The sequence below is a fragment of the Xenopus laevis genome, chromosome 2L, assembly GCF_017654675.1.
Source record: "Xenopus laevis strain J_2021 chromosome 2L, Xenopus_laevis_v10.1, whole genome shotgun sequence".
In the NCBI taxonomy this organism is placed as follows: Eukaryota; Metazoa; Chordata; class Amphibia; order Anura; family Pipidae; genus Xenopus; species Xenopus laevis.
The window spans coordinates 187,410,940-187,425,532 of NC_054373.1; the positions used below are offsets into that span (position 1 = coordinate 187,410,940).

The window sequence follows — 14,593 nt, forward strand, 5'->3', positions numbered from 1 at the left end:
ACTATTGTTGATTATTAAATGGGCAAAATAAAAGTAGCAATGTAATGAATAAAGAACATTAAAGCACAGAAATATGAGCAGGCATAAGGCAATGTGTGTAATTCCTTGAGAACAGGTGCTGACAAGATCAAATACTCTTGCTTACATACATTCTAATATGATTCAATGGTATTACAGCTCTTATAACTCCAGAAAACAATGTGCAGCTAATCCAGAAGGATAATGGGTTTCCTCAGATAATGACTGCGGCTGTGATTCTAATCTTACAGAATTTAATTACTCTCAACAGACTCACAGCAGATTTGTATAGTTATATCTGCAAAGTAGAACAAAACAATTCATGTTTGTATTGCCTACATTAGCTGATTGACTTCTACAGGTCAGAGATTTCTGTTCATCACACGTATATTATAAGGATAATGTACCCCCTACTGTAAATGATAAGGATATTAGAAGTCACTGAGGGGTTGTTCTGTGACCATATAAAGGCACAAGGCTGCAGGCTGAGTTATACAGGGAACTCTGAGTATCACTCATGTATTATAAGGGATAATGTACCCCCTACTGTAAATGATAAGGATATTAGAAGTCACTGAGGGGTTGTTCTGTGACCATATAAAGGCACAAGGCTGCAGGCTGAGTTATACAGGGAACTCTGAGTATCACTCGTGTATTATAAGGGATAATGTACCCCCTACTGTAAATGATAAGGATATTAGAAGTCACTGAGGGGTTGTTCTGTGACCATATAAAGGCACAAGGCTGCAGGCTGAGTTATACAGGGAACTCTGAGTATCACTCATGTATTATAAGGGATAATGTACCCCCTACTGTAAATGATAAGGATATTAGAAGTCACTGAGGGGTTGTTCTGTGACCATATAAAGGCACAAGGCTGAGTTATACAGGGAACTCTGAGTATCACTCATGTATTATAAGGGATAATGTACCCCCTACTGTAAATGATAAGGATATTAGAAGTTGTTCTGTGACCATATAAATGGTATTGCACAAAACCAACCGTACATCAAAAAATCATTGGGCCTTCTCCCATTGACTTATATGCAACCTCGATAGGTCGGAAATGTCGGTTTTTCACATTCTGACTTTTCCATCCTAGGAGTTTAATAAATTCCAAAAAATGTGTGATTTGTTTAAACGTCCGATTTTGTAAAAAAAAAAAAAAAAAAAAATCACAATTTTTTTGGGCATTTTTGCATTTGGAGTTTAGTAAATAACCCCTAGAAGTAAACCTGGTAAGAGGCTCTGGTGTTTTTTGCCTCATTTTCCAAAAAAAGCCGTCTCCAGCTCCCCTTCTCTCCAGTCACATACACAGACTGAGCCCCCAGAAAGGAAAACGTTTCTCTGATTTTTTTTTTAATAATCTTCATATTGGGGGAAAAAAAGTCGCCATTTACAGCAACTCAAACACCGACAGCCGCAGCGATGAAAGAAATGATTCCATATAATTAGCAATTTCTCACTGATGGTACAATATCTTTCTATCACAAAAATGCATTTATCGGGGGTGAATGTTCTTTGTTTTGTTCCTTTTGCCTCAATGCTTTTGTTTGGACCAATTTGGCAGCATCAGAGATGATTCAATGTTACTGGATGTTTAACGCACACACACAATTTGTTTCCATTTGTAGATTTACTTTATGCCATTGATTTTCAATGCTTCGCCGACCTTCTGTAATCTTTAGTGAGTTCATTTTCTGCTCTTCGCTCTTCATTTGTCTCCCCCTCACTTTTATAGAGACAGAAAATGGCAGAAAATGTTGTCCTTGTGCATTAGAATTAATAATAGAATATAAAGTTGTGTACAGATATAGCATCCTTTATTTGGGAACCTGACATCCAGAAAGCTTCAAATTATGGGAAGCAAATCTTCCATAGAGTTATAGTAGAATGCAGGACCCATCCAAAGTAGTAAACTTCGACTGCAAAGTGCTTTTATTGGGGAAATGTCGAGGTCTGAATATTTAAATATAAATTTGGATATGACACGATCTGAGGACTTTCAATGTTTTCCAGTGATTAGACTTTACTCCCTTCCCTACTAATCTCTGTGCCATAGACCTTCTTTTTCCCCTATTTCTTTATGCTTACGTATGCTCCCCAGCATCATGATCTTGGCTCTGGGGTCTCTGCACATTCCCTCACCTTGAACCTTTCTGATCTCTTTGGATTCCCTCTTGCTACCCCCTTCCTCACCAATCTACATTACCTACTCCTTCACCAATGTATGTTCCCACCTCAGCCTCCAATTTCTCCTTACTGACATCCAAACCCTTTCCTTGCTCCTTCCTTGATTTCTGTGCATATCCCCTTCTTCCATTTTTATCTGGACCTGTTTTTATGTTCTAGGAAGGGGTAGCTAGTACTAGTAAATCTAGTTTTCAAAGATAATAATAACAAATAATAACAAAGATGTTGCGCCACTCAAGTTACCCATGTCAACCAATCAGACTTTTGCATTTATTGTCTACTGTGGGTGGTTAAATGTATCTATTGGTTTCTGTTTTCCAGGCCAGTCCTGCACCCATCATTGTAAACACGGACACTTTGGATACAATACCCTATGTCAGCTACACACCGTTTCATGAAAATGCGGTAAGTATCAATACTTTTTGGAAATTTTAATTTTCAAGTCTACACAGATCACTCATCTAAATATATATATAAATATACATATATGTATATTAGGGATGCACCAAATCCATAATTAGTTTCGTGATTCAGCAAGGATTCAGCCTTTTTTCAGGATTCGGATTTAGTCGAAGATAATCCGAATTTGCATATTCAAAATAAGGGCGGGGGAAATCGCGTGATTTTTGACACAAAACAAGGAAGTAAAAAAATGATTTCCCCACCCTTAATTTGCATATGCAAATTAGGATGTGGTTCAGTATTCGGTGAATCTTTCATGAAGGATTGGTGGTTTGGCCGATTCCAAAATAGTGTATTCGGTGCATCCCTAATATATATATATATATATATATATATATATATATATATATATATATATATATATATATATATATATATATATATATATATATATATATATATATATATATATATATATATATATATATATATATATATATATATATATATATATATATATATATATATATACATATATACATATATATATATACATATACATATATATACATATATATATATACATATACATATATATACATATATATATATACATATACATATATATACATATATATATATACATATATATATATACATATATATATACATATATATATACATACATATATACATATATATATATATATATATATATATATATATATATATATATATATATATATATATATTGTTTTGGTTCATTGTTTAGGATTAACTACGCACTCTTTTTCCCAATGTAGAAAATGGTTCCTATACGGCACAGTTTTTTGAAAGACCTAGATGAACAATCTGATTTACTAAAATTAAAATTCAAGGTTTTTGCCATGATTCCAGAAAAACACAGAAAAAAATGAGGCTTTCAAGTATTTTTGAATTTAGGCATTTTCGATATTTAGAAAGAAATTGTTGAAAATGTGAATACAGAAATGTGGGAGCTAATACCTTGTGAACTTCTACAAAAATCAATGGGATTATAAAGTGAATGGGAAGATAAAAGTAAATGATTATTGCTATGGGTTACTGGACAAACTATGCCTATGACTGTCCACTTCAATTCCTTCATACTGTACATCCATACCCAACTAAAATCCAACATTTATCTAGCTGGGTTTAGTAGGACAATATCAGAATCTTCCTCAAGCAATTTCAAGCAATGGATCTCCAATTACAATTGGGACATTGTAGCCCTTTGTCTTCTTCTTCTTTATTCTAGGCTTACACAGCATCTTTCTTGACCTCCAATGCTTGCTTCAAACAATCTGATGTTTATTGACTACTCAATCTTTGTGGTCACCCCCAACAATCCCTAGTAGGCTACAGTCTCTCAGTGTCAGTCACATGAAGTTGTTACCTGTCACGGGGCCTAACGGCTCCCAGTGGGAGTAGTCCGGACCAAGGAGCTTACTGGTTAAGTCCAGGTTCACGGTACAGACAAGGGTTCAGGAACAATAGCAAAGTCAAGTCCAGGCAGAGGTTCAAAAGGCAGGTAGATAAGAAGCAGAATCAATATCCAGGCAGGGTCAAGTCCAGAAAGCAGCTTAGAATCAATTAAGGCACCCAGGAATGTTCACAAAGAAAAACCTATTATCGGGCATTGAACCGTGACCCAGATGACCTTTTAAGTTCTAATTTATATTAGTTCATGTCTAATATCTAAGAGATTGTCCTCATTGTAGGACAACATGATAGAATATGATATACATGGGGAAAACATGTGTTCTCATTGACCAGAGTGGGATAATCAAATGATTTGGAGGATCACTTTTTTGACCATGAGCTTAAAACTGAAAAGACCTACCTTATTGGAAGTTGCAGCACCTACCAGTTCTTTCTTTAGTTTCTTTCTTAGGCAAAAAATAACTGTCTTTTACTCTATAGCTTCAGGCATCAGTTCACAGATCATTATAGAATTTCCATGTGTCCCTTAATCTTCCATAATACATCTCAAGCTCTTAATGGATTGGCTCTAATACTTTGTTTTGCTCTCACAATTGAGCCTGTAGCTAATGATAGGAAATAAATAGCTTGTGATTGGTAACTTTTTATGGCTGAATGCCGAGAAATCTGAACATGGAACAAATGTGATGAGTTCTTTGTCTGTGGAGCTTGTTTATTTCATTTTTGATTGGCTATAGATTCAGATGGAGATAAGGGGGTCATTCATTCCCAACACTTCTAGTACGTGCCCCATGCTGGGATCAAAATGAAGAAATCAAAGGGAACATATACAGAAGAGGTTGATTTGCAAGCACCTGGCGAATAAAGCTTCTGTTATACAGTATTTGTTTTCTCATCCTTTGATTAGAGGCTGTGCATAATACTCCTTGACCGGTGCTTTTGATGTCTTCATTCAAGCACCTCTATTGAAATTTCCCAGTGTTTGTGACTCAGATCTATTGTGCCTCCCATTTTATCAGTAACCATCTTCATTTTGTATCCTAGGGATTTTATAATTATCTCATCGCTGTCTCACTCTTGGCTGGTGCATTGTAGCACTGTGCTTAGTGTATCTGTATTTCTTCCCTCAATAATTTCTTTCTCACTCTACGGGTTTCTAGGATTACCTTTAGCCTGGTGCTCTAATATTCACTTTATATCTCAACTGTTGATTGCTCTCTAGTTGGGGTCATCCAAAAATAATATAATAATATAATAATATATTCTATATATAATACATATAATAATATTTCTTCACTGACAGAGATACAATGTCTCAGAATCAGTTCACATACCTGAGATTTAAAAATCCCAAATACTGTAGGACCTCTTGGAAGCCATTGGCTTCCTGTAAGACAATTTTTTGGCTAGGGCAATGGGAAAAGCTGTTAAAAATCCTTAAATAAATTGCCTAAATTATTTTAAATATAAAAACTCAAAGAGTAAATTGCGTTCCATGAACCTTCAGTACTGATAGAGCAGAGGTTCCCTTTCTAATGTTTGTGAACATGAAGGTTGAGGTATTTATAGATATAGTGACCTAGTTTGTAAAATCCATACTTCCAACATATTTGCAGCCTTCCCAAAAAAGACTGTACTTCTTCCAATTCACTCTCAAAGGCTAAGATCCCATCATACTGTCTATTTGTTATTTTGCCAGCAGTTATATCATGGTGGATAGTCTTTAGGAATCCAAATTTTTTAAATTAATCAGTGGAGGAAGATCAAGGGCAAGGTTTACTTTGGTAACTACTTTACTCCCAGTTCACTATCCATTTCCTACGTTAAAATGAACGTTTGTTTCTTCTAATCTTAAGGAGTTGTCGTGTCCTCTACATATATGGTCTAGTTTTATAATGTGGTCATATTCCATAGTAATTTAATTGCTATGTAAATAAAGGTTTTATTATAAAACAGTGCCAAAGGGGTACTTTCAGTAAAGGGAGAATTGACGCCAGCGACTGATTCACACACGTTGCACTACTTCACCAGGCGCAAATTCACTACCACTACGCTACTTCGCCAATATGTAAAGTTGATTCCTGGGCGCCAAATGCTGGTGACTTTTCACTAGCATTACTTCAGCAGTGCGAGCATTTCATAGCGCAGATGCGCTAGCGTTCGTTTGTAGGGATGGGTGAATTTTTTCGCCTTGTTTCGCCGCTGAAATGACGCCCATAGCCTTGTATGGCTTTGCGCGTCAAAAAAATGACGCAAATCAAATAACATTTGATGCGCTTCATAAAGGTCAATTTGAATAGGGCAGGTACATTAAAGTTGTATGGACGTCTTTATTAGAGATGTTGGTGCAAATGCTTGAAGTTACCACTTTTTATTACAAATGTCTAAGGAACCTCAAAGACAAAAAAGTTAATATAATGCCCTACACACGTAAAATGAAGGTTCCATATGTTCTCAAAAGTCTGGGGAAAAATGTTAAGCCAAAAAAAGTAAAGTTAAGACTTTGAAGGCAATTCCGCTTAAAAAAAAGATTTTTTTTTTGTTTTCAAACTTTATTGCATTTTCGGCAGACAAGATATGATGTAACTGACATAAGATTTTGGAAGATCTAGCTTCATTTTAGCAGTTAGCCTGGTCTGAGGTGGTGAAGTCAACTCTGGCAAAAAAACGTTCAGTAAAATCCGCACTTTACTGAATTTGCGGATCAACGACCATTCGGCTGAGCGAAAAGTCGCCTGCAGATTGAGTGCGAATGAACGCTAGCGGGGGTCCCTTTCGCTAGCAAATTATCGTCTGCGCCTAGTGAATTGGCAATGTTCCTGCGGATTGGACTTCTAGCGAATTTCCGCTAGCGACGGCTACTTCACCCTTTAGTGAATCTGCCCCTTTAAAGAGTCTACACTCCTATAGTTATACCTCCTGGTTAAACTAAGAGTAACTGCTGTGATATAAATCAGATATACAGTATATATTTACTTTTCCTAGAAAATGGGACGTATCTCTCAAATAAACTGAGACCAGTTTAATGTTAGAATCCAATGTAGTCTTTGTATGGACAAATTGAATAGATATGGGGCAACCTACGATTATTGGGAAAATAATTTGGTAAGAATTTTTTGTTCAGACAGATCACAGGGGTTACTAATTATATTTAAACACTTACACTGCTCCTTTCATGTTTTATTTATGTTTCCTTTAGAAACAAACTCCAATTATCCTCAGCTTTGTTTATATTGCAGCTCTTTGATATGCTACGTAGGCCTAACTAAACAATTTGCAACTCTTTCTAGATCAATGGAACTGAAATTGAATATGAGTTTGAAGAAATTACTTTGGAGCGGGTAAGTCAAATGAAAATTCCAAGATCAAACAGCAAATTTTTTTTTTGATAATTCATGTAATAATGTTTTTGGATAAAACAGTGTGGCTATAAAGGGTGGACGCTTTTAAAGGACAAGGAAAGTGTAAAATAGAATAAGGCTAGAAATGCTGTATTTTGTCTACTAAACATAAACATGAACTTACTGCACCACAAGTCTAATCAAACAAATGATTTATACTTTCAAAGTTGGCCACAGGGGGTCACCATCTTGTAACTTTGATATACATCTTTGCAAGACCAAGACTGTGCACATGCTCAGTGAGGTCTGGGCTGCTAAGGGATCGTCATAAATTATCAAAACAGCACAAGTCAAATAATATCTGCCAGAAGCCGATAAAACAAGACTGATTAATAATCACAATATACAGACTGCACTGGCTCCTGTGTTGTCATGTAATCTAATGTGGATTTTATACTTTTTGTATTGTTTAATACAAACTTTCTCCAACTCTGCAGAACCAGTGGCTGCAGCAAAATAATCCTCCAAATAGAATCCCAGTTTATCTGTTTAAATCTGGCTCCATGATCTTTGTCCCTGCAGCTGGAAACAGTAAAGGGGATGTAAAGGCAAAAATAAAATCCAATACAAATCTCTACACAGTCGCCGACTGCTCTACAGGGAAACAAACAAAGCTGCTTGAGTTCTGCATGGCTGGGAAGTAAGGCGGGGGCTCCCCCTGCTGTTCATAAGTATGATTGTTTCCCTGCAGAGCAGTTAGGGACCGTCTGACAATTCCTATCCACAGCAGTAAATGAAGGGAGAATTTCACTGTATACAGTCTGGTTTCTTATAAAAATGGTACACATTTTTTAATTAAAATATATTGGATATAGGTTTTTGTTTCATTAAATAAAGTAAAAATTGGATTTTATTTGTTTGCCTTTACATGCCCTTTAAACTCAATTTATAGTCAAATTTCCACATGACAATTTCCTACTTATTCATATGGGATGAGATCACTTTCACACTCACAATGATATACAAAAGTAGCAGGTTCCAATAACTCTTTTTTATACCTGAATTCAAGTTGTGTAATGGAATCGAATCAGTTTTGATAGGAATGAATGCTCAGTACAGTGTAATTTTATATGTATTAGACAATTATACTTAAATTCCATCAGAGAATAATCATTGTGTCATTTCAATGGAATTGCAGTCCAAGATAAATTGCTACAAAGATTCATATTGCAACTTCCTACAATTATAGTAGTTATGATTATTATAGCCACTTCTCGGAACAGCATATGGAAATGAAGGAAACTTGGTGGGTTGTTCTCTCCCTATGGTATTACAGGATAGCAGTGATTTCAAATTGTCATAGAGTTTAGGCTAAGGGCTATGTTGTTGACCTGGATTGGAAAGTCCTCTTGTGATTGGTCAACTTTTACTGATATGGAAAAGAAGGAGACTTGATGGGTTGTTCTCTCCCTATGGTATTACGGGATAGTGGCAATGTCAAATTGTCATAGAGCCTAGGCAAAGGTCTATGTTGTTGACAGGCAGTCTTTAACCTGGATTGCAAAGTTGTCTTGTGATTGGTCAACTTTGACTGATATGGATATAAAGGAGACTTGGTGGGTTGTTCTCTCACTATGGTTTTACGGGATAGCGGTGATGTCAGATTGTCATAGAGTCTAGGCAAAGGGCTATGTTGTTGACAGGCATTTTTTTAACCTGGATTGGAAAGTCCTCTTGTGATAGGTCAACTTTGACTGATATGGAAATGATAGTAAGACAAAACAGAGGCCCCAAAAGGATAAAAATAGCTAAAAGCACTTAAAAACCCAATGGGTAATTCAGAGGAGGTAGTAATGAACTTACCTCCTCCAAGCAGACACCAACGAAAGTGGTAATTTTCAATAATAATTTATTGACAAAACAGTATTGCAACGCGTTTCGCAGGTATTTCCTGCTTCATCAGGCAATATGGAACGGGAACAAAAACAACTAAAAAAACACAGACAGGCAAATTTGTAAAATATTATTGTATACAGCTGTTCGGATTATGGGAAAGTGTAGATACTAAGTGATGCCCTTGGGCCAAGTATATGGGGGGGAGGGAAAACAAGGGGAGGAGAAATAGTTCACAGCATGGGGAAACAAGTGCTGATGGACATGGGGGATAGGCTACTAGTATATATTATCTAAATTGGAAACCAAGTATCTTGGTGGGAGACATAATAGGAGACATACAATAGTAACATAATAAAGAACGTGACCTAGGGTATATTTAAAACCAGGGGATGTAGCACAGATGACTAAACCAACAAAAGAAATCAATGAAATTAAGATAAAGTGAAAAAAACTTACCAGTGTCTTTAAATAAACACTCCAGGCGCCTCTGTGCTGCTTGAGGACACCTGAGCTTGTCATATAGTGTGACTAATTAATGATAAGTATGTGGGGGGAGGGGAAAACGAATAATTCACAGCATGGGGAAGCAAATGCTGATGGACATGGGGAATAGGCTGCTGGTATATATTAGTCTAAATGAGAAACATAAAGTATCTGGGTAGGAAACATAAAATTAAACTATGTGGGAAACATAAATTAGTGAACTAAGGTATATTTAAAACAAGGGGATGCAGCACAAATAACTAAAGACAACAAAAAAAGGGGAATTCAATAACTTTTAAAAAGGAAAAGATATAATCTTACCAATGTCTTTGTATAAACACGCCAGGCGCCTCTGTGCTGCTTGAGGATGCCTGGGCGTGTTATATAGTGTGACTAATTGGAGGAAAGACAAACAGGAGATGATGTAGCAGCCATATTGGTGGTGGAAAATAGATAGTGGTATAAACGACCATTTTGTTTGGGGCTAATAAAGTGTCATAACCAATGAAAATGCAAAGGAATGCATATAAATATATAAATATATACATACACACATGAAAATTACACATGTAACACCTATTTGGGCCACTCGGGGTTAATTCACCAGCTAGAACACTAGAGCATGGGTTACACGCGACTTACACCCAGGGCAGGGCCTTCGCTAAGTGGAAGTGTTCTCTCTATGGTGTAGTGCAACTACATCCCCCCCAGGCTACTGTGCACACAAAAACAACTTGGGCGCCAGGAGGTTCTTAACAATCAGGAACGGTTTATTATGCCAAAAAGGGCAAATGACTACAGGTTTCAGTAGTCACACAGGAGTTGAGGAAAAACAGCATATTGAGAGGTCACACAGAACAAGACAGACTCACACAGAGAGTATACAGGCAAATGCAGTACAACCTTTCCCTCCTGGAAGTTGTCAGGAAGCAGCTTGTACCCTACAGTCCCTCTTCACTGAGGTCCCTGACTGGAGGCAACACACAGAGCCTCTGGGAAGCTCCTCCCTTACTGCAAATCCTTGTTGGAGCTTCAGCTGCTCTTTCTCTCTCACCTCTCTGCCTTTCTCTCCTAGAGAGACTATGACAAGTCTGCCCTAGTGTATCTGTTCCTCATTCACGGGGTTACCTGCTCCCCGACTTGGTCACATGACTTCTTCTGGGCCTATTGCACTCAGTCCCCCTGAGCACATCCAGCTGGAATCACATCCAGAGGCAAAAGAGGAAGAGGCCACTCCCTACACACACTATATAGGAGTGAGTCAGAGCAGTGTCATCAAATCTCTCAGCCTATCACTGTAAAGGTTATTCTGTAACAGGGATTCTACCCAATAACCCAAGGAAATGGTGAAAAGATTAACTCTATAGGGCCTGTATCCCTATAGGGCCCTACACACACATAAAAAGAACCTGATATATGAACTCTAAACAGCATTGAATAAAAAAACCTGAAGTAAAAACTCTAAACAACTTTGAATAAAAATTTTTAAACAAAATATAAATACCTAGACCGATTATAAAAATAATGCATAAAAAAATATGCAAAACTATGCAGGCAATCATGCAAAAGTATGCAACCAGATATGCACATCACCTTTTCTGATATATATTGCGAAGTGATATAAATAATCGGTCATAAAAGCATCAAATATATATGAATAAGTGCAATAAAACTAGATAAAAAGGCTACTAAAAGAGAGGACTGATAAAACATAAAACGGAACAATATGGCATATGGAATGATATAAGATGAATTAATAGAGTTTTTCTAAAACTTCATTAAGACCCTCAGGTACCAGGGTCCTGAGGGTCTGGATCCAGTACATTTCTCGTTTTTTTAAAAAAATCAAAGGCTGCAGAATCTGCAGAACTGATGGAGTCAATAAGTGTGATAGAAAAGGTGTCGGGCTGATAGTGACGTGACACGCTGTGCATAGGAAATGTATTAATAATGTTCCTTTTATGTTGGCCTATACGGCTCCGGGCAACTTGTGTTGTCCTGCCAACATATTGGAGACGGCATGGACATGTTATGAGGTAAATGATATATTTGGATTGGCAGGAGATGTGACTATTGATGGTATATTGAATCTTGGTAGTGAAGGATGAGAAAGTGGATGTATTGGTAACAAAAGGGCAAGCTAAACAACGGGAATGGTTACAGGAATATGATCCAGGTGTAAGGGGAATAGGTCCTACTGGATTATTATAATTCCTGTCACGTAATTTGCTAGGGGCTAAGATGTTGCGCAAACTGGGTGCTCGTCTGTATGTAATTAGAGGTTTTGTAGGTAACAAGGGTTTAAGGAAGGGGTCCTAGAGTAGGATCTCCCAGCGGTTGTTCAAAATAGTCCTAATGTTCTGATGTTCCTTGGTGAATTGTGTAATGAACCGGATAGGTGGGTTGTCGCTAGGTGGGGGTGAAGGGTTTTTTTGAATAGTGGATTTCGCCTTCATGAACGCATCGTTAACCAGTTTCTTTGGATATTTTCGTGCTGTGAATTTCCTTTTAAGTATTTTGGATTGTCTAGAATATTCATGGCTGTCTGTACAATTTCTATGGATTCGTCTAAATTGGCTATATGGTGTGTTATGGATCCAGGGCTGATGATGGAAACTGTTATAATGAATGTAATTATTTGAATCAACTGATTTAAAAAAGGTTTTAGTTTTGATGGAGTTGTTTTCAGTAAAAATGGTGAGATCAAGGAAATCTATGAAGTTGGAGTGATGTTGTGATGTGAACTGTAAACCTGCTTTATTATTATTGAGGTATTGAATGAATTCGGGGATTAAGGATGTGTCACCCTTCCAAATAAAAAACAAATTGTCTATGTAACGTTTATAAAGGATAATATTGTCTGAAAATGGATGATTAGGAAAAAAAAGTTGTGATTCTATAAGGCCCATGGTGAGATTGGCATATGAAGGCGCAAAAGAACTTCCCATTGCAGTGCCGTTGATTTGGTGATAGAATTTATTGTTAAATGAGAAAATGTTATTATGGAGGATGAATTCTATGCACTGTAATAAGAATCGTTGTTGTACGGACGGCATCATAGGGATAGTGGTCAGGAAGAATTGAATAGCAGACAAACCAAATTGATGAGGAATATTTGTGCATAAAGATGTAATGTTACAGGTGAGCCAGTGATAGTCTGTGGACCAGGCTATGGAGGATAATATTTGTATGAGATGGTGAGAATCTTTGAGAAAGGATGATAGGTTATGGAATCTATTCCAGAAATAATAGGTCTACCAGGAGGCTTGTGAAGGTTTTTATGTATTTTTGGCAGATAATAAAAAAAGGGGGTGTTTGGGTGATGATTAATAATGAAATTACGTTCATGTTTGGTTATGATATTCTGGAAGAAAGCCTGGTTAATAAAGTCTTTGAGGATCTTGTTAAGGGGAAGTGTGGGATCTGAAGACAGTGTGTTATAATGTTTAGGATCCTGTAAAAGTCTGAGAGATTCCTCTATATAATCTGATCTGTTTAATACTACGATTCCACCGCCTTTGTCGGCCGGCTTTATGACAAGTTCAGTGTTGTTAAGGAGGGATTTGAGGGCGGATGATTCTTGTGGAGTGAGGTTAGGTTTAACAGTAGATACGTGGGACTGTAGGGTTTGTAGGTCATCCAGAACCATAGAATAGAATGTCTCAATGAAGTTACCTTTTGAAGCTGTGGGGTAAAAACGGGACTAAAGGTGGCCATAGACTTAAAGATCCGCTCGTTTGGCGACATCGCCAAACGAGCGGATCTTTCCCCGATATGCCACTAAACTGCATGGCTATATCGGGGGTAATTCGAGCATTCAGCCGTATGGCCGAACGAGCGAATTATGATGCGCCAAGCGGCTCCGACGGGTCGATCGGGTAAAAATCCAAACTTCCCGATCGATATCGTGGCCAGATATCGATCGGGATGACCCGTCGGAAGCCCCCATACACGGGCAGATAAACTGTCAAATCGGTCCAAACGACCAATATCGGCAGCTTTATCTGCCCGTGTATGGCCACCTTTACCTTTTAATTGTGTTATAATACATTTCTCTAGATTAATCTCATTGGGGTTGATGAATACTGTAGGTAGGGAATCATTATTGGTAAGGATAATGGAAGTGGATGGGGGGAGTGTCTGGTTCTTTTTAATTGCAAAATGATGTTTGAGTGTAAGTTTCCTGATGTATGAATTAAGATCTGTGAACAGATTGAACATGTTGGTGGAATATGTGGGGCAAAAAGACAGTCCTTTTTCTAAAAGGGAGGTTTCGTGTAATGTGAGTATGTGTATGTCAGGTTGAAGATGCATCTGGTAGAGTTATCGGTATTAGCATTTGATGTAGTGACAATGTTTTTCTTGCTTTTAGCTTTCATGATATGGAAATGAAGGAAACTTGGTGGGTTGTTCTCTCCCTATGGTGTTACGGGATAGCGGCAATGTCAAATTGTCATAGAGCCTAGGCAAAGGGCTATGTTGTTGACAGGCAGTCTGTAACCTGGATTGCAAAGGTCTCTTGTGATTGGTCAACTTTGACAGATATGGAAATGAAGGAAACTTTGTGGGTTGTTCTCTCCCTATGGTATTATGGGATAGCGGCAATGTCAGATTGTCATAGAGGCTAGGCAAAGGGCTATGTTGTTGAAAATGATTTTAAAGTTCTCTTGTGATTGGTCAACTTTGGCTGATATGGAAAAGAAGGAGACTTGGTGGGTTGTTCTCTCCCTATGGTATTACGGGATAGCAGCAATGTCAGATTGTCATAGAGCCTAGGCAAAGGGCTATGTTGTTGACAG

The 14,593-nt window shown here is 37.4% G+C and overlaps 1 protein-coding gene across 7 annotated transcripts in view; it reads left to right on the forward strand.

Moving 5' to 3' along the window:
• Positions 1–14,593, forward strand: part of LOC108707614 (disks large homolog 2) — a 659,829-nt gene that overhangs the window by 339,502 nt on the left and 305,734 nt on the right. For all 7 annotated transcript variants that reach the window (XR_005965552.1, XM_041582854.1, XM_041582851.1 and 4 more), the window contains 2 exons: positions 2,533–2,616; positions 7,365–7,415. Coding sequence is in view for 6 of the 7 variants with exons in the window: in XM_041582854.1 (XP_041438788.1) it covers positions 2,533–2,616; positions 7,365–7,415 (135 nt within the window). In the remaining variant the exon portion in view is untranslated. The remainder of the gene's footprint in view (positions 1–2,532; positions 2,617–7,364; positions 7,416–14,593) is intronic.